Source organism: Schistocerca nitens, chromosome 7, assembly GCF_023898315.1.
Source record: "Schistocerca nitens isolate TAMUIC-IGC-003100 chromosome 7, iqSchNite1.1, whole genome shotgun sequence".
Taxonomy (NCBI): domain Eukaryota; kingdom Metazoa; phylum Arthropoda; class Insecta; order Orthoptera; family Acrididae; genus Schistocerca; species Schistocerca nitens.
In genome coordinates, this window is record NC_064620.1 from 575,336,250 (window position 1) to 575,360,500 (window position 24,251).

At 43.5% G+C, this 24,251-nt stretch overlaps 1 protein-coding gene across 1 annotated transcript in view; it reads right to left on the reverse strand.

Moving 5' to 3' along the window:
- The window catches only part of LOC126195357 (cholinesterase 2-like), a 255,797-nt gene that overhangs the window by 75,274 nt on the left and 156,272 nt on the right, over nucleotides 1-24,251 (reverse strand). Inside the window, exon 6 of the mRNA XM_049933935.1 lies at nucleotides 20,595-20,779. Within this exon, the coding sequence (XP_049789892.1) occupies nucleotides 20,595-20,779 (185 nt within the window). The remainder of the gene's footprint in view (nucleotides 1-20,594; nucleotides 20,780-24,251) is intronic.

Consider the following 24,251-nt stretch of genomic DNA (forward strand, 5'->3'; position numbering starts at 1 on the left):
TACAAGAACAGTTGAAAATGTAGATCGATTAGTGCAAGAGGGTAATTTGTGTGTTAAAGAGAAAATGACGCCAGTAAAGCGTTTTAAAAGTGACAGTACACGAGTCGTTTTCTTTAATGTACATGTATTTCCATATACAGGGTGTTACAAAAGGTACGGCCAAACGTTAAGGAAACATTCCTCACACACAAATAAAGAAAAGATGTTATGTGAACATGTGTCCGGAAACGCTTAATTTCCATGTAAGAGTCCATTATAGTTTCGCCAGTATGTACTGTACTTCTTCGATTCACCGCCAGTTGGCCCAATTGAAGGAAGGTAATGTTGACTTCGGTGCTTGTGTTGACATGCGACTCATTGCTCTACAGCACTAGCATCAAGCACATCAGTACGTAGCATCAACAGGCTAGTGTTCATCACGAACGTGGTTTTGCAGTCACTGTATGGAGAGTGCTACGGGAGAACCAGTTGTTTCCGTACCATGTACAGCGTGTGCAGGCACTATCAGCAGCTGATTGGCTTTCAGTGCAGATGTTCTCTTTACAGATGAGGCTTCATTCCAACGTGATCAAATGGTAAATTTTCACAATCAACATGTGTGGGCTGACGAGAATCCGCACGCAATTGTGCAATCACGTCATCAACACAGATTTTCTGTAAACGTTTGCGCAGGCATTGTTGGTGGTGTCTTGATTGGGCCCCATGTTCTTCCATCTACGCTCAATGGAGCACGTTATCATGATTTCATACGGGATACTCTACCTGTGCTGCTAGAACATGTGCCTTTACAAGTACGACACAACATGTGATTCATGCGCGATGGAGCTCCTGCACATTTCAGTCGAAGTGTTCGTACGCTTCTCAACAACAGATTCGGTGACCGATGGATTGGTAGGGGCGGACCAATTCCATGGCCTCCACGCTCTCCTGACCTCAACCCTCTTGACTTTCATTTATAGGGGCATTTGAAAGCTCTTGTCTACGCAGCCCCGGTACCAAATGTAGAGACTCTTCGTGCTCGTATTGTGGACGGCTGTGATACAATACGCCATTCTCCAGGGCTGCATCAGCGAATCAGGAGTTCCATGTGACAGAGGGTGGATGCATGTATCCCCGCTAACGGAGGACATTTTGAACATTTTCTGTAACAAAGTGTTTGAAGTCACGCTGGTACGTTCTGTTGCTGTGTTTTTCCATTCCATGATTAATGTGATTTGAAGAGAAGTAATAAAATGAGCTCTAACATGGAAAGTAAGCGTTTCCAGACACATGTCCACATAACATGTTTTCTTTCTTTATGTGTGAGGAATGTTTCCTGAAAGTTTGGCCGTACCTTTTTGTAACACCCTGTATTAGGAATGCTGTAATATTGGCTCTGAGCACTATGGGACTTAACTTCTGAGGTCATCAGTCCCCTAGAACTTAGAACTACTTAAAACTAACTAACCTAAGGACATCACACACATCCATGCCCGAGGCAGGATTTGAACCTGCGACCGTAGCGGTCGCGCGGTTCCAGACTGAAGCGCCTATAACCGCTCGGCCACTCCGGCCGGCAATGTTGTAATAGTTGAAAAAATGTCTAAATGGGGAAGTATACTACGGCATGTCAGAGATATTTCAACTGGCTTCGCTGTTCAGGAATGCTCTCATATAAAATCATTTCGTCGCACTGATTGAAACGTCCCCTTTTCAAAAATTATACATGACTGTGCTTAAACTGACACACAATATTTTTAGCGCAACGCAGTCTGACTTTCAAAAATCCCTACAAAAGAATGGCCCTGACTAACATTAACCTATACCTTTCACAAATCACTTACCTCACAAAAATCTTCGTTACTCGAACTACTGCAATACAGCGAGCGCCACTACTGCCAGCTAAATAAAAGATTCAAACTACGGAAGGCACTAACTACTGATAGGCATAGTTAGCAAATGAAAGATTTTAATAGAGAACAAGCAATGTATTTACCCTAATAGTGTTGAAAAATCATAATATACATAGCAGTTCATGACATCCAGTCTTACAAATTTCAAAACTGCACCATTTCTCTCCCCACATCCACCACTGCTGGCGGCTCACCTCCAACTGCGCAACGCTACGCGCTGTTCACAGCCAACTGCCCAACACTACAACGGCGAATATTACAACAATGCAAACCAGCCACAGACTGCACACAGCACAGCCAGTGATTGTCATAAAGAGCGCTACGTGCCATTACCAATAAAAAAACTAAACAGTAATACCATAATCCCTACAAGGACTACAGTGGGTCTGCATCTTTGATGGCCCACCAGTACCATTATTTCTACAAGAACTACAGTGGGTTTGCATGTTTGATGGCCCACCAATACCGTAATCTCTACCAAGACTACAGTGGATCCACTCTGTGATGACCTACTTACCGGTATTCTTCAAAACTTCGACTGACTCTGCATCATAGAGTGCCCCAGAGAGCATCCCAGAGTGCCCCTGAGAGCTAAAACACTAAGAAGAATCGCTTCTCGGCTTTTGGCCCATTAACTGTCTGCATGTCGAGAGTCAGCACTGTCTTTCCGTTGGAAGGATAACACTACTTCTTCAAGACTGCATGGAAATCCACTACTTCCGTGTGCATTTTCTTTTACTGCTCAGACTTTGAGAAAAACACTGCTGTTTTACTGTGATGAATGATCAGGACCGTCTTTATGGACTGTGGGAAAATTTTAGCTTTTGACCAACATTGTATCAATGAGTGTGTGCATTTGATTTATTTGTTATTGTAATGATGAAATTTATTTTCAAATGTGTTTTGGCCACTGCCCAAACCAATTTGTAAAATTTTTGTGGGGAGCATTGGGGCTATGTAAGTAGACTGTTTAGTTTTTTTATTGGTAACGCCACGTAGCGCTCTTTATGAAAATCACTGGCTGTGGTGTGTGCAGTCTGTGGTTGGTTTGCATTGTTGTAATGTTCGCCATTGTAGTGTTGGGCAGTTGGCTGTGAACAGCGCGTAGCGTTGCGCAGTTGGAGGTGAGCCGCCAGCAGTGGTGGATGTGGGGAGAGAAATGGCGGAGTTTTGAAATTTGTAAGACTGGATGTCATGAACTGCTATGTATATTATGATTTTTCAACACTATTAAGGTAAATACATTGCTTGTTCTCTATTAAAATCTTTCATTTGCTAACTATGCCTATCAGTAGTTAGTGCCTTCCGTAGTTTGAATCTTATTTAGCTGGTAGTAGTGGCGCTCGCTGTATTGCAGTAGTTCGAGTAACTAAGATTTTTGTGAGGTAAGTGATTTGTGAAAGGTATAGGTTAATGTTAGTCAGGGCCATTCTTTTGTAGGGATTTTTGAAAGTCAGACTGCGTTGCGCTAAAAATATTGTGTGTCAGTTTAAGCACAGCCATGCATAATTTTTCAAAAGGGGACGTTTCATGATCAGTAGATATCACCCACTATACAAATCCGCAATGTAGGAAATTATTTCAGTGTGCCCAAAATGAAATTTGCACTATGCTGCGAAGTGTGCGCTGATTTGAAACTTCCTGGCAGATTAAAACTGTGTACCACAGCGAGACACGAACGCGGGACCTTTTGCCTTTCGTGGGCAAGAACTCTAATGACTGAGCTAACCAAGCACAGCTCAGGCCTCGTCCGCACAGCTTTAATTCCGCCAATACCTCGTCTCCTAACTTCCAAATTTCCCGAGTTCGAGTCTCGGTCCGGCACACAGTTTTAATCTGCCAGGAGGTTCTATTTCAGTGTGTATATTATTACGAATGACGTTGGACGTCATCATTGCAAAGGTGTTGATCATGTCAAAAGGAAGATTGCTCGCAATTACTGACTATTGCGAATGGTGAAAGCGAATTTTCTGCTGTCTTGTGACAGCCAGAGCGAGAGCACCAGCAGCAGCGAGTACTGTTTGTATAAAGCGTTTATTTTGCATTTTGTTTACGACCTTCCACTAAGGAAGGGATTCTATTAGTGTTTATCTGCTCTGCATAGTAACTAACAGTTCTTGATAAAACTTAACGTAGTTTTCGTGTTAGATTTCTTAGTGTTTTCTTGATCGTTTAGAACAGAAAGCGCCCAAAAACCGTCTTTTGTTTGTTCCGCGGCCGTTAGCCACTAGTCACTTGAATCAGCAGTTGTCTTGTGACAGCCAGAGCGAGAGCACCAGCAGCAGCGAGTACTGTTGTATAAAGCGTTTATTTTGCATTTTGTTTACGACCTTCCACTAAGGAAGGGATTCTATTTGTGTTTATCTGCTCTGCATAGAAACTAACAGTTCTTGATCGTTAGGAGAGAAATTTATTTTGTACTTATTTGCTGCGCTTAGCTTTTAAATAGTTTTTCTGGGAAAACCTAGCGTAGTTTTCGCGTCTCGTATTTCAGTGAGTGTTTCTTGATTATCAGAGTAGCTCATCAGAAGATTATCTTGGGAATTTGTCACCGTATAGAGTAGGGTAAACATAGTCATGTGTAGGGACTGTGGTTGTTGTGAGCGGACGCAAGGAGAATTGGCCATTCTTCGGGGGCAGGTAGAGGCTTTGTCTGTTAGGCTCATCGAGCTCGAGGCGCAGGCGTCGGCTCGTAGTGGCGTTGGGGCAACTGTGGTGAGACCTATGCCTACTTCGGTGGCCTTGGAATCACATGGAACCCCTGATGTCGCTGCGTCTTCCGGCAGTGAGCATCTTACCGGTCAGCCATCACTCCAGGGTGAATGGCGGACAGTGGTGGGCTCGCGCGTGCCTGGCCGAAAGGCGAAGGTGGGATCTGGCCGCGTGGCAGCTGCCTTACCCCTTTCCAACAGGTACGGGGTGCTTCCTAGTGGTGATGACATCGTTTCCGAGCCACCACAGGATGCCTCGCCTGTTGGGCCAGTGGCCGATTCTCCGGCAAGGTCCCGACAGTCACAGAGGGCGGGCCTATTAGTTATAGGGAGCTCCAACGTTAGGCGGGTTATGGAGCCCCTCAGGAAAATAGCGGGTAGGTCGGGGAAGAATGCCAGTGTGCACTCGGTGTGCTTGCCGGGGGGTCTCGTCCGTAATGTGAAGGAGGCCCTTCCGGCAGCTGTTGAACGCACTGGGTGTGACCGGCTGCAGATAGTAGCACATGTCGGAACGAATGACGCCTGCCGCTTGGGTTCTGAGGCCATCCTTGGTTCCTTCCGGCGGCTGGCTGATTTGGTGAAGACAACCAGCATCGCACGCGGAGGGCAAGCTGAGCTTAATATCTGCAGCATAGTGCCCAGAGTCGATCGCGGTCCTCTGGTTTGGAGCCGTGTGGAGGGTCTAAACCAGAGGCTCAGACGACTCTGCGACTATAATGGTTGCAAATTCATCGACCTCCGTTATTGGGTGGAGAACTGTAGGGCCCCCCTAGACAGGTCAGGCGTGCACTACACACCGGAAGCAGCTACTAGGGTAGCAGAGTACGTGTGGCGTGCACACGGGGGTTTTTTAGGTTAGAGGGACCCCCCCTTGGGCGAAACGATAAAATACCTGACGGCTTACCAGAGAGAACATCATCATCGTTGATAAAGAACGTCCGTCCTCAGAGACCAAAAACAGGAAAAGTTAACGTAATATTGGTAAACTGCAGGAGTATCCAGGGCAAGGTTCCTGAATTAGTATCGCTTATTGAAGGAAATAGTGCGCATATAGTATTAGGAACGGAAAGTTGGTTAAAACCGGAAGTGAACAGTAACGAAATCCTAGACACAGAATGGAATATATACCGCAAGGATAGGATAAACGCCAATGGTGGAGGAGTATTTATAGCAGTAAAGAATTCAATAATATCCAGTGAAGTTATTAGCGAATGCGAATGTGAAATAATCTGGGTTAAGTTAAGTATCAAAGGTGGGTCAGATATGAGAGTCGGATGCTTCTATAGACCACCTGCATCAGCAACCGTAGTAGTTGAGCGCCTCAGAGAGAACCTGCAGAACGTCGTGAAGAAGTTTCGTGATCATACTATTGTAATAGGGGGAGACTTCAATCTACCAGGTATAGAATGGGATAGTCACACAATCAGAACTGGAGCCAGGGACAGAGACTCTTGTGACATTATCCTGACTGCCTTGTCCGAGAATTACTTCGAGCAGATAGTTAGAGAACCAACTCGTGAAGCTAACGTTTTAGACCTCATAGCAACAAATAGACCGGAACTTTTCGACTCCGTGAATGTAGAAGAGGGTATCAGTGATCATAAGTCAGTGGTTGCATCAATGACTACAAGTGTAATAAGAAATGCCAAGAAAGGAAGGAAAATATATTTGCTTAACAAGAGTGATAGGGCACAAATCGCAGAATATCTGAGTGACCACCATCAAACGTTCATTTCTGAGGAAGAGGATGTGGAACAAAAATGGAAAAAATTCAGAAACATCGTCCAGTACGCCTTAGATAAGTTCGTACCGACTAAGGTCCAAAGCGAGGGGAAAGATCCACCGTGGTATAACAATCATGTACGAAAGGTACTACGGAAACAAAGAAAGCTTCATCATAGGTTTAAGAGTAGTCGAATCATAGCTGATAAGGAAAAGCTGAACGAAGCGAAAAAGAGCGTAAAGAGAGCAATGAGAGAAGCATTCAACGAATTCGAACATAAAACATTGGCAAACAATCTAAACAAGAACCCTAAAAAGTTTTGGTCATATGTAAAATCGGTAAGCGGATCTAAATCCCCTATTCAGTCACTCGTTGACCACGATGGCACCGAAACAGAGGACGACCGAAGAAAGGCAGAAATACTGAATTCAGTGTTCCGAAACTGTTTCACTGCGGAAAATCGTAACACGGTCCCTGACTTCAGCCGTCGCACGGACGCCAAAATGGAAAATATTGAAATAAACGATATCGGAATTGAGAAACAACTGCTATCACTTAGTAGCGGAAAAGCATCCGGACCAGACGAGATACCCGTAAGATTCTACAGTGATTATGCTAAAGAACTTGCCCCCTTTCTATCAGCAATTTATCGTAGATCTCTGGAAAAACGTAAAGTACCTAGCGACTGGAAGAAAGCGCAGGTCGTTCCCATTTTCAAGAAGGGTCATAAATCAGATGCGAATAATTATAGGCCTATTTCGCTTACGTCAATCTGTTGTAGAATAATGGAACATGTTTTATGTTCTCGTATTATGACGTTCTTAGATAATACAAATCTCCTTCATCATAACCAACATGGATTCCGCAAACAGAGATCATGTGAAACCCAGCTCGCCCTATTTGTCCAAGAAATTCACAGTGCCGTAGACACTGGCGAGCAGATTGATGCCGTATTCCTGGACTTCAGGAAGGCATTTGATACGGTTCCGCACTTACGTTTAGTGAAAAAAAATACGAGCTTACGGAATATCGGACCAGGTTTGTGATTGGATTCAGGATTTCCTAGAAGAAAGAACACAACATGTCATTCTTAACGGTTCAAAATCTGCAGATGTAGAGGTAATTTCGGGAGTACCGCAAGGAAGCGTGATAGGACCTTTATTGTTTACAATATACATAAATGACTTAGTTGACAACATCGGTAGCTCCGTGAGGCTATTTGCAGATGACACGGTTGTCTACAAGAAAGTAGCAACATCAGAAGACTCGTACGTACTCCAGGAAGACCTGCAGAGGATTAATGAATGGTGCGACAGCTGGCAGCTTTCCCTAAACGTAGATAAATGTAATATAATGCGCATACATAGGGGCAGAAATCCATTCCAGTACGATTATGCCATAGGTGGTAAATCATTGGAAGCGGTAACGACCGTAAAATACTGAGGAGTTACTATCCGGAGCGATCTGAAGTGGAATGATCACATAAAACAAATAGTGGGAAAAGCAGGCGCCAGGTTGAGATTCATAGGAAGAATTCTAAGAAAATGTGACTCATCGACGAAAGAAGTAGCTTACAAAACGCTTGTTCGTCCGATTCTTGAGTATTGCTCATCAGTATGGGACCCTTACCAGGTTGGATTAATAGAAGAGATAGACATGATCCAGCGAAAAGCAGCGCGATTCGTCATGGGGACATTTAGTCAGCGCGAGAGCGTTACGGAGATGCTGAACAAGCTCCAGTGGCGGACACTTCAAGAAAGGCGTTACGCAATACGGAGAGGTTTATTATCGAAATTACGAGAGAGCACATTCCGGGAAGAGATGGGCAACATATTACTACCGCCCACATATATCTCGCGTAATGATCACAACGAAAAGATCCGAGAAATTAGAGCAAATACGGAGACTTACAAGCAGTCGTTCTTCCCACGCACAATTCGTGAATGGAACAGGGAAGGGGGGATCAGATAGTGGTACAATAAGTACCCTCCGCCACACACCGTAAGGTGGCTCGCGGAGTATAGATGTAGATGTAGATAATGCTGCTAAACCAAAGTCCGTATCCTCGGTACAATAAGCAGCTTCAAAAATTCCTCACCCTCTCACACAGTCTGGAAAAGAGCAACATACATCTGACCCTGGTGCTACTGTTCTAGAAATATCACAAACATATTAGAAGACGTCGACCTACTATCAACAGATTAGTCGTTACTAATAACAATACCTGTATTTCTTCCAATGAACAGGAGACACAAAATCTGTCAAATGAAAATGGCAGTATGCTTCCTATGGAAACTAACAACTTAAACGTGAATTTAGCGAGGCTGAAGAAACTCACACTAAAGATCACAGCGTCGGGCGCAGCAGTTGCTACCGACACACTACCTGCATCCGGTGCTACACAACAAAACGATGACGTGATGGATACGGGATCCGAATCTCAGTATCAGATTCCTCAAAAGAAGGTGCACGACTGGCGGAAGATATCTATAGAGATTAGCCTATGCCTTCCAGAGAATTCAAAGCACTTTTGAAAGCGACAAGAAATCGGAGAACAATACGTCCGACTGCAATACAGTACACTAAAGATTTTGTAGCTTCGCAACCGTTAATTGATAAACAACTCACAAAAATCAAAGCAATCGACGGACGTTGTCACCTACAGCGTTTGTCAAGTGCGATTAAAAAAGAAACGACCGCTAAATGAGATACAAGTTCGTCACCTCTGTTTTCGAGAAAGAACAGTACAGTAGCGCGGATACGTCCGAAGTAAATAGTATTCAGCCCGCCCGGTTAGTCGCGCTGTCTAACGCGCTGCTTCCCAAGCGGGAAAGCGTGGCGGTCAAAAATGGTTCTGAGCACTATGGGACTCTACTGCTGAGGTCATAAGTCCCCTAGAACTTAGAACTACTTAAACCTAACTAACCTAAGGACAACACACACATACATGCCCGATGCACGATTCGAACCTGCGACCGTAGCGGTCGCGCGGTTCCAGATTCAAGCGCCTAGAACTGTTCGGCCGCAACGGCTGGCTTACTAAAAAAAAAATGCTATTTTTCATACCTAGCATGTACTTAGATTTCACAAAACCCATCAAAAATGACCCGAGAAAAATTGGCAACATGACAGCCTATAATAAAGGAGTTGGTTTAGTAACTACTATGGACAGCAATGCAATAATATCCAGCATGTGGAATGATAGAGTAACAAACTGTAGAGGAAGAATTTCTGGCTTCCACTAATCTGTATCTACCGAACGAGATGACTCACGGACTAACCTTTCAAAATACTGAAGGAGAGAGCAATGTTGATTTAACTATGGCCACCTCTGCCGATGCAAAGCCAGTGAACGTATGGTGAAGAAGAGAGTTGCTCCGACGACAGTACTATTATTTTTAGCATAGGAGTGTGCCCAACATTATACGCTGGAAGCATAATTCAGACTAAAAAAAATTGTTGTTAGAGACGAAGACCTGAGAGAATTTGACGGGTACTTGCAAGAAGAACTTAGGCACAAATATTTACCAAAAACGGACTTACACAACCTAAAAGAAAGAGACCAGAATTTGGCAGTAAAAGTTCAAGCGGAAACAAATAATGAAACTCCTATCACAGAAATTGAAGAAGTTCAAGCGGTCAAGCAACAAAGCGCTCAAGATACAAAATTAGCGCAAGTACAAACTGGGAGAAAATCTGTCCGCTGCAGGAATCTGAATTAACTTTAATGCGAAAAAAGGCGAATTTATCAAAGCACAAAGGACAGCAAACAGCTGAGGGAGCAATACTGCAGCTTGACCCCAACAAATAACTCTTCGAACATTGTGCCCGCATCTCGTGGTCGTGCGGTAGCGTTCTCGCTTCCCACGCCCGGGTTCACGGGTTCGATTCCCAGCGGGGTCAGGGATTTTCTCTGCCTCGTGATGGCTGGGTGTCGTGTGCTGTCCTTAGGTTAGTTAGGTTTAAATAGTTCTAAGTTCTAGGGGACTGATGACCATAGATGTTAAGTCCCATAGTGCTCAGAGCCATTTTTCTTCGAACATTGTCTACTGAATCGCATCAGGGAAAATAAGAAATAATACTCCCATGACAACGCTAAGGGAAAACGGTAACAAAACAACAAAGGATTTAATCGAAACTGCCATCTACATGCTCGCATATTCTGTGCCTGAGGACGATCAAACTCAAGACACCAGATATCATAAACTAATGAGACCTCTAACGCTACTACCCAAAGCAACAGTGGATAATGTACTTTTACACACACAGAAATAGAGGAAATAATAACGAACTTGCCTGCAAACAAGACTCCTGATGAAAATGGTGTTACTGCTAAGACCGTTCGTCGACTGTATAGCCCATACTACAGACATTCCTTTAGATTAAAGACAGTGGCCTCATCCAGCAAGTACAGCAACTTTAGAATAACATAGTGGTTTATACCTATTGGAGCTATTCAGAGAACGGAGCAGGTTCAGGGGTGGTAATAACCATTAATGGCACACCTGATTATCAGTTAAAGTGCACACTAAAGAATGGGTGCACCATTAACCAAGCAGAACAAAAAACAATCTTGCGAGCCTTAGAGAAATAAGAGAACTTATGAGAAAAAAATGTTAAAATGGCAGCTGTAATACGCACGGACAGTCGATTTGAGAGTTAAGAAGCAGTTCGGAAGAGAACGGACTGATGCTGCAAAAGAGGCGATCACAAACGATCTTTTTCCCGACTGTTCACAATCGTCTTTCCGTAAGTTACCACTGTCGTCTAATCTTTCAACAGTGTTACCCGGGAATGGAAAATTGAAATCTTACTACCTCATGTTCAGGCTAACCCCTTGGTGCTGCTTGTGCGTGCAGAGTGTGTAATCAAACAGTAGATCGCCTGTTATGGGTGTGTCGCGAACTTAATACAGAGAAAGAGATGCCCTAAAGAAGAGTATTACAGAAAAGGGTGGCAGCTGGCCCGTCGATAACAAAGTTTGCTAATGCTATAAATGAATGAATTTCACAAATTTTGCAATTTAATAACGTTTTCCAGCATATGAAAAAGAAAATGATGGTCTATTTGAAAACCTTATATCATTCATACAGTAGTTTACTGTTTTGAATATAATTATAAGTATACTTTTATCATGTTCTACCTGGAAACCTTATATCGATCATACAGAAATTTTCCATTGTGAATACCTTTCATCCGTATTACAGTAACTCGTTATAATTAGACTTCTTCTTTATGTATCTCGGTATCTAAGCATGTAGTATTACAAATATTGTTATGGAGCACGTTGAACAAAAGAAATGAACTCACAACTTACTCACTTATTTACTGCCATCATCAAAGTATGATCACTTCCCTGTTGTACGCTCTCCGTATCGTATCATCAAGGCTTGATGTGGGAGATGTGATACAATTGTCGCGCTTTTTGCGTCCAGATCGTTTCTATCACAACAGCATTCGGATGTGGACTCCTGTGTATCCTATAGAGTACACTGAAAATTCTGAAAAATTTCTTACACAAGGCATCAAGCTTACTGGATGGCCTGTGGGAACATATATGAACTTCCTGTCCTATGTGGAATGTAAATTCTCATACTCGTTTGCCACTGTACCTTATTCCGTGCTCTGCTGCTCATTTTAAATTCTGTAATGCTGTGTCTATAATAAAATACGTACGGAGTTGGCGCTCCTTTTGATGACTGAACAATTTTCTTAATTCCGTTGGGATGCTTTTGATTCTTAAACACTGCAACTGGAGGAAACCATATAGAATCGTTCGGAAGCTCGTTCAACACATCTTGGAATCATCAAAGATGCGCATCCCATGTACTGTGCTTTCTCAAGCAATAAAGCCCACAAATTTTGTCTAATTCTCTCATCACTCTTTCCAACGACTGGACAAAGGATGATGCAGTGAAATTAAAACCGGTCAATCTCTGTGACTTCTCATCAGGCTCGACTAACAGCGTGATCTAAACTGGGGTCCATTATCAGAAATCATTCACAACTCTGTTTCAACTTTATGCAAGAAATGTTTGTAAAAGCGACGGCAATCTTCTTCCCAAACTTTTCGTAAGGGAACAATAATAACAAATTTAGACCTCCGTTCCATTGCAACAAAAATATATGAAAAACCTGAGTCCGTAAAACAGGTTGGAACAAGTCAACCGTTGCCAAATCATGTAATCTCGTTGGAATTATGGTGTAAACTGCGCAGCGTAGGACACTGTAATCGATTTTTCAAACGCTTAACACTCAACAAATCCTCTTCAGCATGTTGCTGAAGTAGCACACTTCCTTCAGTTTGTTAAAACATTTGCAAGCACCGTACTGAGCATAACTAAGGTCAACGTGCCAAATGAGTGTATTTACCAACTGACCAGGAATTATTAACAACCATCGAGAATCTCTCAGATTTCAACGTTGTAACAGCACATCATTCATTGATAAGTATTTCTGATGTAGGGGCACATTGTATCCAGCATACCAATTTTGGACTACACTGCAGAAGTTTCGCTGCGAACTAATTACACATCCTTCACACAGTCCCGATCTCTCCCCGTGCGATTTGCATACCTTCGGATCACTGAAGAAAGACTTTCGTAGCCGTCGATTTGCTTCAGACGAACCAGGGCGCGCGTACAACTGCAAACCTTTCTTCCATGTAGGCACCGAACGTGTTGTGTCACAGTATTAACGGTCACAGTGATTACTTTTGAAATAAGGAACAGTTTACTTACTTTTTGCTTGTTTGTCTCTCTAACTGCCTCTTGAAAGCTCGTCAGCCAAAAAATTAGTCACCCCTATAGCAATCATTGCAAGCATCGTTTAACACCGTGTAATGCCCCCCTGGACTCGATAACCTCCTAGATTACGTTAGGAAGTGAGTCCACAATGTTGATCAGGTACTTCGCACGCAGATTAAGCCAGTCACTGAGGGTTTCATGGCACAGTCCCACCAAATTGTGCGGATGCTGATGTCGGTGATTTAATCGCTGTTCCAACATATCCCGCAGACTTTCTGGGGTTTCAAGTCAGATGATTTTGCAGGCCAATCGAGATCCGCACTGAAGCGCCAATGAAACTGGTACAGGTGTGAGTATTCAAATGCAGAGATATGTAAAAGACAGAAAACGGCGCTGCGGTAGGAAACGCCTATATAAGACAGCAAGTGTCTGGCGCAGTTGTTCGATCCGTTACTGCTGCTACAATGACAGGTTATCGAGTTTTAAGTGAGTCTGAACGTGGTGCTGTAGTCGGCGCCCGAGCGATGGGACAGAGCATCTCCGAGGTAGCAATGAAGTGAGGATTTTCCCGTACGACCATTTCACAAGTGTACTGTGAATATCAGGAATCTGGTAAAACATAAAATCTCCGACATCGCTGAGGCCAGAAAAAGATCCTTCAAGAACGCGACCAACGACGACTGAAGAGAATCGCTCAACGTGACAGAAGTGCAACCCTTCCTCAAATTGGTGCACATTTCAATGCGAGCCATCAACGAGTGTCAGCGTGCGAACCAATCAACGAAACAATCGATATGGGTTTTCGGAGCCGAAGGCCCTTTCGTTTACCCTTGATGACTGCACGACACAAAGCTTTAAGCCTCGTCTGAGCCTGTCAACATCGACATTGAATTGTTGATGACTGGAAACATGTTGCCTAGTCGGACGATCTCGTTTCAAATTGTATGGAGCGGATGAATCCATGGACCCTGCATGTCAGCAGGGGAGTGTTCAAGCTGGTGGAGGCTCTAATGGTGTGGGAAACATTTGCAGTTGGAGTGATATGGGACCTCTGATACGACTAGATACGACTCTGACAGGTAACACGTGCGTACGCATCCTGTCTGATCACCTGCATCCTTTCATGTCAATTGTGCATTTAGACGGACTTTGGCAATTCAAGCAGGACAATGCGACACCCCATATGTCCAGAATTGCTAGAGTGTGGCTCTAGGAACACTCTTCTGAGTTTAAACACTTGCGCTGGCCACCATACTTTCCAGACATTAACATTATTGAGCATATCTGGGATGTGTTACAATGTGCTATTCAGAAGCGATCTCCACCCCCTCGTACTCTTACGGATTTATGGACAGCCCTGCAGGATTCGTGGTGTCAGTTCTCTCCAGCACTACCTCAGACGTTAGTCGAGTCCATGTCACATAGTGTTGCGGCACTTCTGCGTGCTCGCAGGGGCTCTACACGATCTTAGGCAGGTGTACCAGTTTTTTTTTGCTCTTCAGTGTAACACGGTGGAGAAGTGTTCAGAAAACCAGTCACGTATTTTTCCAGTCCGATGAACATTTTGTTGTCTTTATGTGCCTGCATGAACAACAGCCTCTTGCGAGGCGACAGACTCCAGATGCCCATTGAATGCAATTCGCGTGGTAATGTTCTCTGGCTAACAGTTTGGGATGCACCTCCATCCACTGCCTTCAGCTATTCCTGTCGTTTCTGGAAGCGGTTTTGATTCACAAGTCGTGAAACGCGTCTCGTGTCCTGTCAGTGAGAATCTTCATTCGAACACAATTCTGACGTTGTGTTCGTACCCACGTGTGTTATACTACTGCTTGTAACGATGTTGAACAATCTGCCGTGAAACACAAACAGATCCACGAGCAACTTCACATCCGCTGGCCGTGGGTACGGCCAAACACGACTGATCCTTTTTTGATACTCTTTCGCGTCCTTACATTTATCCATGTTTACGTACGATGTCCATTTAAAATATGGATGTCTCACCAATCGTTTCTTCCTCCTGCTCGTGTAGAGGCAGTCCTACCGCCGTTGAGCACGTGACACGATCGCTCGCCATCTGTAAAGACTAAACGGTCCATATGTGTATGCGCAGCGATGTAGCTAAGTTTTTGTCTGGCGAGCTTAGTTCCGTGATACGATCTCAGTGACACCAATTAACTTCAGTATTGGCGTCTTTGAACTTTATCAGGGGCTTTATCTTATCGTAACCTACTACAGGCACAGAGCAATCACCACTTTCCTTGGCATATCTCTCACTTCTCCTCCAATCCTAGGATTGATGTGATCTTCCGCAAAGTCTTCCTGGTCTTTAGTTAGTTGCTCCTATATGGTTTCTAAATCATGCTGCACGGCCTCCTCGCGCTCTTTAATACCTTCAAGTGATATTACTTCTCCCGCTTCAACCATTTCAGTTCTGTTCTCCATATTCGAAAATTTTACCTCGTGTTCCTTTTTTAATTCGTCCCACAATACTGAGCACTTGCAGTCCCTCTTCTCAGCCTTCACGTGCTTTCTGAGTTTCAAATCTTAAAAATCAATAAAAATTCTCGATCGCGTGTCAGATTTTTTGTTTGTTGGCAAGCAGTTTCGGCCCTTTCCTCGGGTCATCTTCATGGTTAAACCGCCATAATGGCTGCTGGTGGCAGTGTAAGCCTGAAGATGATCCGAGGAAAGGGCTGAAACAAATTGCCAACAAATAAAAAATTTGAAAACGCAATCGTGACTGATTTGATTGATTTTTAACATTTTATACCGATCTCTGTGCTGCAGTCAAGAATGCTTCCTAAATTTTTAAATCTCAGTTTCGCTGGTAGGCCTTTCGGTCATCTCTTGGCACTCCCTTACCCCAATTTTCTTGCTGTTCTCTTAGTTTGGTTAATTTACCGCTTCGAATTTCGCCTTTTTCCGCTACTTTCCCACTTAAATTCTCTCCCGTATTAAAGTAATATTCTTAAAACACTCGATGAGCGACTCTTGACTCACATATCTCCAAACCTGCATTTTGTTTTCGCGCAACTGTTTATGACTAGAGTCTAAATTTGTGATTGTAGAACCTACAACATCACTTAAAGTATTACTATCGGTTAGGGCGATGAGACCTTCCGCCACATAAGTGCTAGGAGCTTTAAATTCCCTACCAGCGGGCACAGTACCTTGCTCGCTGGACAACGGAACTGCTTCCTATTCGCTGTTTCCATCCTCTAACCTTATATGCACGTCTTGCTCACGCTTCTAATCCTGTCGATTCTTTCACTGTATCACTTTTTAATTGCTGTGATCTATTCTTTGACCGAATACGCGACGCCATGTTGCGAAAACATTCTCCCCACACACAAAATTCAAATTTAACACCTGTGAACACAGAGAATATACAACAAACTTCTGTTTGTCTGCCTACAATCATACACACAAAGACATGGGTAAAAAAATTACAACACATTAAACTTAATACAAATAGAACACGTGTGTGTGTGTGTGTGTGTGTGTGTGTGTGTGTGTGTGAAATCTTATGGGACTTAACTGCTAAGGTCATCAGTCCCTAAGCTTACACACTACTTAACCTAAATTATCCTAAGGACGAACACACACACCCATGCCCGACGGAGGACTCTAACCTCTGCCGGGACCAGCCGCACAGTCCATGACTGCAGGGCCGAGACCGCTCGGCTAATCCCTCGCGGCAAATAGTACACTTCAAACAAGAAAAACATACAACGCCAAAATACATCGAAAACCCATTTGATACCTGAAAGAAATTCATTTATTACACATCGTATTCATATTATCTGTCCATTGCAGTTGTGGAAGATTCTATGATAAATTAGACCACAGGGACGTGCGCTTATTGTTATGTTATGTTATGCGGCTAACGTTTCTTATTTTTAGTCTCCTGTCCTAGCGTTTTGCCTTTGGTGAATTATTCTCTCTTTCTCCATATTATAGCGTTGTGTAGGCCTTTTGTTGTCATTTTGATATTAACTACTCCTTGCTACTTTTAGTTATGATTCGCAAAATTTGCCGTAAGTTTTGGACGTCTTCTGTCATCGCTCATTTATTTATATTTATTTTTTTATTTGTTTATTTAAACCTGCAAGATTAGGGCCATTACCCAAACAAGCATTCGACATAAAAACATACACACCGCTTAGATACATACAACAACAGTTAGAGTAAGGTAGGTTTTTAATTAAGAGCGTAAGTAATAGTTGGCATGGAGAAAGCGATGGACAAGGGAGGAAAAGAGGAATGTGATAACATATACTTAAAGAATATAAGAAAAAGAAGGAAGCGTGACTCAAAGCGAAAGAAAAAGAGAAAGAAGCAGAAGATAGGAGCAGTTGGCTTCGCTATTTTATGTAGGGAAAGTTGGCCCATAACGTTAATTTGGGGAAACGCTATGACAATTAGAGAATGGAGAGCTTCAACTTTTTCTTAAAAGGACTTCGAATTGTGTGAAGAGTGCAGGGCACCTTGTCTTAGAACTGGATACAAGCGACAGCGCTGAAGTTTGCAAGTAATTTTGTTTCATGAATCGGCACAGCTAGGATACCACATACGTGAGACCTCGTGTTTATATCACGGTTGCGCGGAAGATGTCTGATCTCTGAGGCGAGGTACTGGGGTGCTTGAGCATTCAGGAGCAGGTGGAGTAGTCCTGTAACTTGTGTGGCCGCAGCCACACTAATTGGATGTGTGAAGCATTGACATGGTCATATCGACGAATGCTGAGGATGTAACGCATACAAGCATTCATGGTTAGCTGTATCCCTTCTTGTCTTTTTCCTACCGCACCACGTTGAATTACATCACAGCAGTGGAGATACAGTAGAACGAGTGTTTGCAGGAGTTTGACATTATGTGGAAATACTTTCTGAAATCTTTTGGGGCCTGCAGAAGTCTTCTGGCACATGGTAACAGTATTATACAAATCTGCAGCTGTGAAACATTATATATAAATTGAATGGCCATCACTGCTGTCAGGTTCGAATCCTGCCTCTGGCATGGATGTGTGTGAAGTCCTTAGGTTAGTTAGGTTTAAGTAGTTCTAAGTTCTAGGGGACTGATGACCTCAGATATTAAGTTTCATAGTGTTCAGAACCATATGAACCATATTTTATTTAAGAAAGAATGGCTTGGCTTTTGCCCACCAAACTTGCTTTACTATTATTTTCCAACTTGTATAGTTAATTAGTTGCAGGCTTGTTGATTTACTTTGCGCTCCCCATTTATTATTAAAGCTACATTTTAGGCATCAGTAATTTTGGCAACTGTTCATCTTGGTTTGTTGGAATGGAGCACAAGTTATATTTTCTTATTTTATTGTTTAAGCTCAGGTGATCTGATTAGCGGGGTTGTATAATGAAGAAATAACATGAAGTTGACGAGTATTTATACCCGCAAAACACCCATGAGCTTACCACTCCCAGTGTTCCCTGCGCCACAGCCCTCATAGCTTCCTCAGATACACGTACACTGGAGAAAAAATCAGCCACCCCGATGACACATCACGCAAATATCGTGTGATATCGCCTCTTGTCTTGACAATGGCCTCGGTTTGGAGAGGGAGAGAGCCCACAAGGAGAGAGTTTTCGGCTATGTTATATCCAGCCGAAACCGTTCATTAATAACTGGGCCCTGTAGAACTAGTAAGTTATGGAGACGTTGATTGTGAGTTTGGCCTGCTGTTCCAAAAAGTTCCTGTCGTTTTAATTAAAACTGGGTGACTTAGCCGGCTAGTCAAAATGCGATTGTAAGGCTGAGCGTTCTTCAAACCCGAAGCGCGTGCATGCGGCCTTGTGGACGTAGCTGTTCTCATCTCGAAAACTGAAAAGTTCACAACATATTCATCACGCACATGTAGAAGAAGTGGCAAAACTTTGTCATAGAGAATGTTGAAATAAACACACCCTGGCTCAAGTTCGCTGTAATCTCAATGAGCAGAGAGAAGTCATGGCCGGCCGCGGTGGTCTCGCGGTTCTAGGCGCGCAGTCCGGAACCGTGCGATTGCTACGGTCGCAGGTTCGAATCCTGTCTCGGGCATGGATGTGTGTGATGTCCTTAGGTTAGTTAGGTTTAAGTAGTTCTAAGTTCTAGGGGACTAATGACCACAGCAGTTGAGTCCCATAGTGCTCAGAGCCATTTGAACCATTTTTAGAGAAGTCATGACTCGAAAAACAACCAAAGAATGTCACACAAATACCTCCGATCTGAACTACACTGTCCACACATTGCACGTCGAACACTTCACTGGGCCGTATCGTCTGAAAAGAGGAAAAATTGTTATCCGTCAGACCACATGATACGGTTCCAGTCATGCTTCTGTGCCACTACGAGCAATAATGTTAGCGAGACTCGTGACTCTAGATGTACATGGCATACATTTCCGACTGCAACGTTCTCTCGGTAACTGGTCGAGGTGGACCTTCATACACTAAGAACAGCTGTCCCAATAGGGCTTCAGTTGTCTTTAACAAGGAGTAAAACTTGTCTCTGATTCTTGTCACTTAGCATCTATTTACGATTACTATTCATATGCCGCGTTTCACTGCTGCGAATGGGACACTATTCCTTGTAGACACTTTGATAATCCAACAAATCGGGAACTTCCTTCATGATGTGGTCATGGAAGCGTCCGAACATGACTGGCACTCTGTCACGTGGTCCCTTGTTACTGCTCCGATTTCACACTAGCGTCTGGCTCACACACACCAACTCGCTACCATGACGCACATCAACAGTGGAGAGTGATGTGACTCTTTAATACCAGTTCTTCAGCGTTTACAGCGCTCGAAAGCGACAAGTGCACCCATGTATGGAGGGGTGGGGGGCTAATATTTCCTGCAGTGAGCTTATTTGCTCCTAGGTCACTGTTGACAAGCGGATACTAAACAGTTTAGCTTTTGCCACCGGTACTGTTGTGTTGGCAGAAGAGCCAACACCGTGTTAGGAATGGAGGCCGAAATGCACGCGTTTTAGCTCACGCAGGCTGGCGTGAGGAGGGAAGAACTATACTGACGTGAGGTCTGGAACATGACAAGGAATTAGAATTCAGAAAGCGGACGTAATTAGTTTCATACTTAACTTTACTCCATTAATGATGAACGTCGCTCTTGACGGTACATGATTCACAATATTATTTGTTCAGAATAGTAACTGGTAATGGCGCCTTGCTAGGTCGTAGCAAATGACGTAGCTGAAGGCTATGCTAAACTGTCGTCTCTGCAAATGAGAGCGTATGCAGACAGTGAACCATCGCTAGCAAAGTCGGCTGTACAACTGGGGCGAGTGCTAGGGAGTCTCTCTACACCTGCCGTGTGGCGGCGCTCGGTCTGCAATCACAGATAGTGGCGACACGCGGGTCCGACGTATACTAACGGACCGCGGCCGATTTGAAGGCTACCACCTAGCAAGTGTGGTGTCTGGCGGTGACACCACAGGTACAGTTGTAATCCTTATACTCTTATGCGCTACTACAACACAGAGCAGGAAATAACCAGGTACTCACCGCGCTCTGCACGAATCCTATCATGAGTGCAGGGATGGTAGCGTTTCGAAGGCATTCCGCCAGAAGAGTCTCGTCGGTGCATTTAACGGAGTTGGCTATGACTGCCGCTCTCGACAGGGGATCGTCCTCCACCGACCATGGAGCCAGCGCCGAACCACTTTCGAGGAACACTTGCTGAAACAGCGCTGTGGACAGAACGGTTCAATGACTGTCACCATAGTCCCGCTGTGGACGACATCTTACATCTCTTAGTAACTATTAGACCATAACTTAGTTACACAATCCTAGTGTCTAGAACTATGCGACTGGAGACTTACCATCGAACATTCGGAAGAATATTATCCGTGCAATTACTATTGTAAAATCAGATTAGCAGCCGGTAGATCCAAGAATAATGCACACAATAATAATACACAGGAGAACGGAACAGAAAACTAAGGATCTTTAAGACAGCATTGTTGTTACTACTAGAATGGTAAAGGCACGACAGACGTAGTTCTGACACTGCAGTCAATATTTTATTTTAGTTTTTTCTTCTCGTCAAAGTTTTGCAGCCTAAAATTGGGTTACCTCCAGAGTTGCCTTACTTTCCTACCAAAACACATAGAGGGTACAATTACTAGAACAGTTAGGACAGGTCAGAAGACGTTCCGAGTTCTGATATTCGCCACAATCACACCTGTCCTCATATTCCCCACTTGACCAGGTTCTCTTTCATTGATGTGCTATGCCAGTTCTCATGCGGTTCTGGCTCCGCCATATCTTCCATCTTAAGTTCTCGCCGCCAGGTATCTTCTGTAGTGGAAGGAAGTCGTTTGGAGACTATTTGAGTTCTTTATTCGTGAGACTCCTGCAGGAATTAATTCTTACAGGTCCATAGGAAGCTCAAATCAATGAATTTCATTTAAAGAATGTCTGCTAAAGTTTTTTCAAGAATGCTAAAACTTCTGTACGTGTTCGTGACCGGATCATCCATGGCCAGATCGTCAGCATACTGGTAGTGGATCGTGTGATCTGGTGTTGGGTGGTCATTCGTGTACAGTTTGAATAGGAGGGCTACCAGGATGCTACCCTGGGCGAGGTAATTTTTCTGTCACTGCCGTAGGGTCTTTCTGTTATCCAGCGTGACATAGAACATTTTTTTGCAGCAGGGATTCAGCGATTTTTACAAGCTGCCAGTCCTTCAGTTTGTCATACGTTTAGACATGAGCGACCCATGGTTCACTGTGTCGTATGCAGAGATTAGGCTAACAAAGTCTAGTCCATTTCTTTATTTTCTTACCCCTCATCTTCAGTAAGGAATAAGATTTGAGTCATGCAAGACTTTATCTGAAATCATTCTGTCGGAGTGTGAGCTTTGGGTCCACGATGTCTCCTGTGTGGTTCAGCAAGATTCGTTCATACAGTCTATCAGGAGCCGTAAGAGTGACGTCGGGCGATAGTTCTTTGGGATTCCTGAGTCCTTCCCTGGCTGTAACAGTGTCAATATCTTTGCTTTTCTCCACATCTTTGAATTCTTGCACATCTTGATGTGGAGATATATAGGATCCAATATTACGAGTACTTGTCTCTAGGGCCAAAATTTTTATATTTTGCATACAAATGTCGTCAACCCCAGCGAGACATAATATAAAAATTATAAAGATGCTCTCTTATTCCAACTACGTAAAATGGTGGAATAAGCTTGAAATTCTCAGGAAAACAGGGAACGGCGGATATTATTATATGTACAAGAACCAAGACGGTAAAATAAAAATGGAAGACTGACTGGGAAGTACTTGGATTAATAAGGCTGAAAAGCCTGTACAACGAAAAGAAGTGGCGATAAGTACGACGAACGTTAAGGAATGCGATTAAAATTCAGAGTGAATGGATATTAATGATAGGATTCGCTGACGACATTGCCATCCTAGTAAAAGTGACTAGAAATTACGGGACCTTTCACATAAATGAACAGTCTACAGAACACAGAATACTGTGTCCAAGTGCCGCCTGTCTGAAGGGAATCGGAAATAGTTTATTATATTTTTTTTTCTTTTACTCGAAGGATTTTCTTTTCACCTCAAGAGTGGTTGTCATCTGGGAGGCCACTTGGTTGCTCAGTACCAGCAAATGTTTCTGGCCAAACAGAGTTCTCATATCACATGTGACCTCAGTGGATGGGAGCAGACAGGCTTGTTCTCTTTGCAACTGGCTCCCAAACTAGCAACTCGCATTTTCCTGCACCCTCTTGATCCTCTAAATCGCAGGTGGGCAACAGGTGGCCCGTGTATGGTAGTTGACCCATGATTGGCTTCAATCCAGCTTGCAGAAGAAATTCGTGGGAGAGAGAGTGAAGTGCTCGCATTTACTCTGTCTGGGATGCATTTTTGGATACTTTAGCGATCAGTCATCAAAAGTCAAGGGAAGAACAAGAACGCATAACAGTGCTTCCTACAAATTTCTGTGGATTGAATGAGGTGTAAGCTTGATTGTGTTGGGAAAGACGCTAGGAAGAAAATGAGAATTATGATAGGTTTAGGTACTCAAGTGAGTTTAGCATACTTACCAGCTGGTGATAAGTGGGTGCTAAAGCTGCCTTGCTGTCTGATTAGTGATTTGGCGGCTGAAATAATTACATCTGTGGGAACGTGACATCTCAAATTAGTAGTCGATGGGAGAACACGCGAGTCTGGGATAGAAAGTTTGAGGGAATAATGGCAGGATTTTATAGTCATCCTGAGGAACGATTTTCTGAGGCAGTATCAGAGTGTGACTGACTAACTGTCATAGACTGGAAAAATTTCTGTTTTGGCAGTGCAGGCACAACACACGTGAGAAATCTGAGAAAGGAGACCTATTTCTCGAGTTCTTACTAAACATCGGATCTTGATGTTAAAAGCCAACACCCCTGTGCCACATTGACTATTTTTATGGTTGAACCACTCGCCCAGAATGAAGTTGCTGACAAACACGAAAAGAGGCGGCTGCCCAATTTGTGCAGATAATTCTGGAGTGAAAGATTTTGTAATACCACATGGAACAATAGTGTGCAGTATACAAAAGATAGCTAATGATGAGTTGCCTGTGATGCCAGGAAAGCAATTTTAGAAGAGTACAAAACAGAAATCAATGCCATTAGAAAAATACATACAATCACGCCACCATTTAGAAGTTACTTTTGCCAGAACTAGATCCAAGCATTTTGTATCCACCACAGGAGGAATTTGTGTGGTTGTTCGAGGAGAGCAAATATTTGCCAGCCATTGACTTATTGTACCATGAGCTTTTGACTGAGAATGCCAGACCAATACCACAATAGACTCCCATGTGACTTGCAGGTAGTTGTGGAGGAGAGTATTCAGCAATAGCTTGATGCTGAAATCATACAACCTTCCTTTTGTAATTACGTCTAAGACATTAGTTAATGGTGAGAAATTCTATCGCTTGTGTGTTACTATGTGAGCAGCAAACAGATTCACAACACCTGATATCTATGCCGTGCCTTGTATAGATGAGACCTCGGACAGGTTGCAGAACTGCAAATATTTTACTACCCTGGGTATGAAATGAGGCTATCATAAGATTTTCATTGCATCCCAAGACAAGCTGAAAACTGTGTTTGTATTTCCATCCGGATTATATGAATTTCTTAGGGTGGCTTTTGGTTTAAGAAAT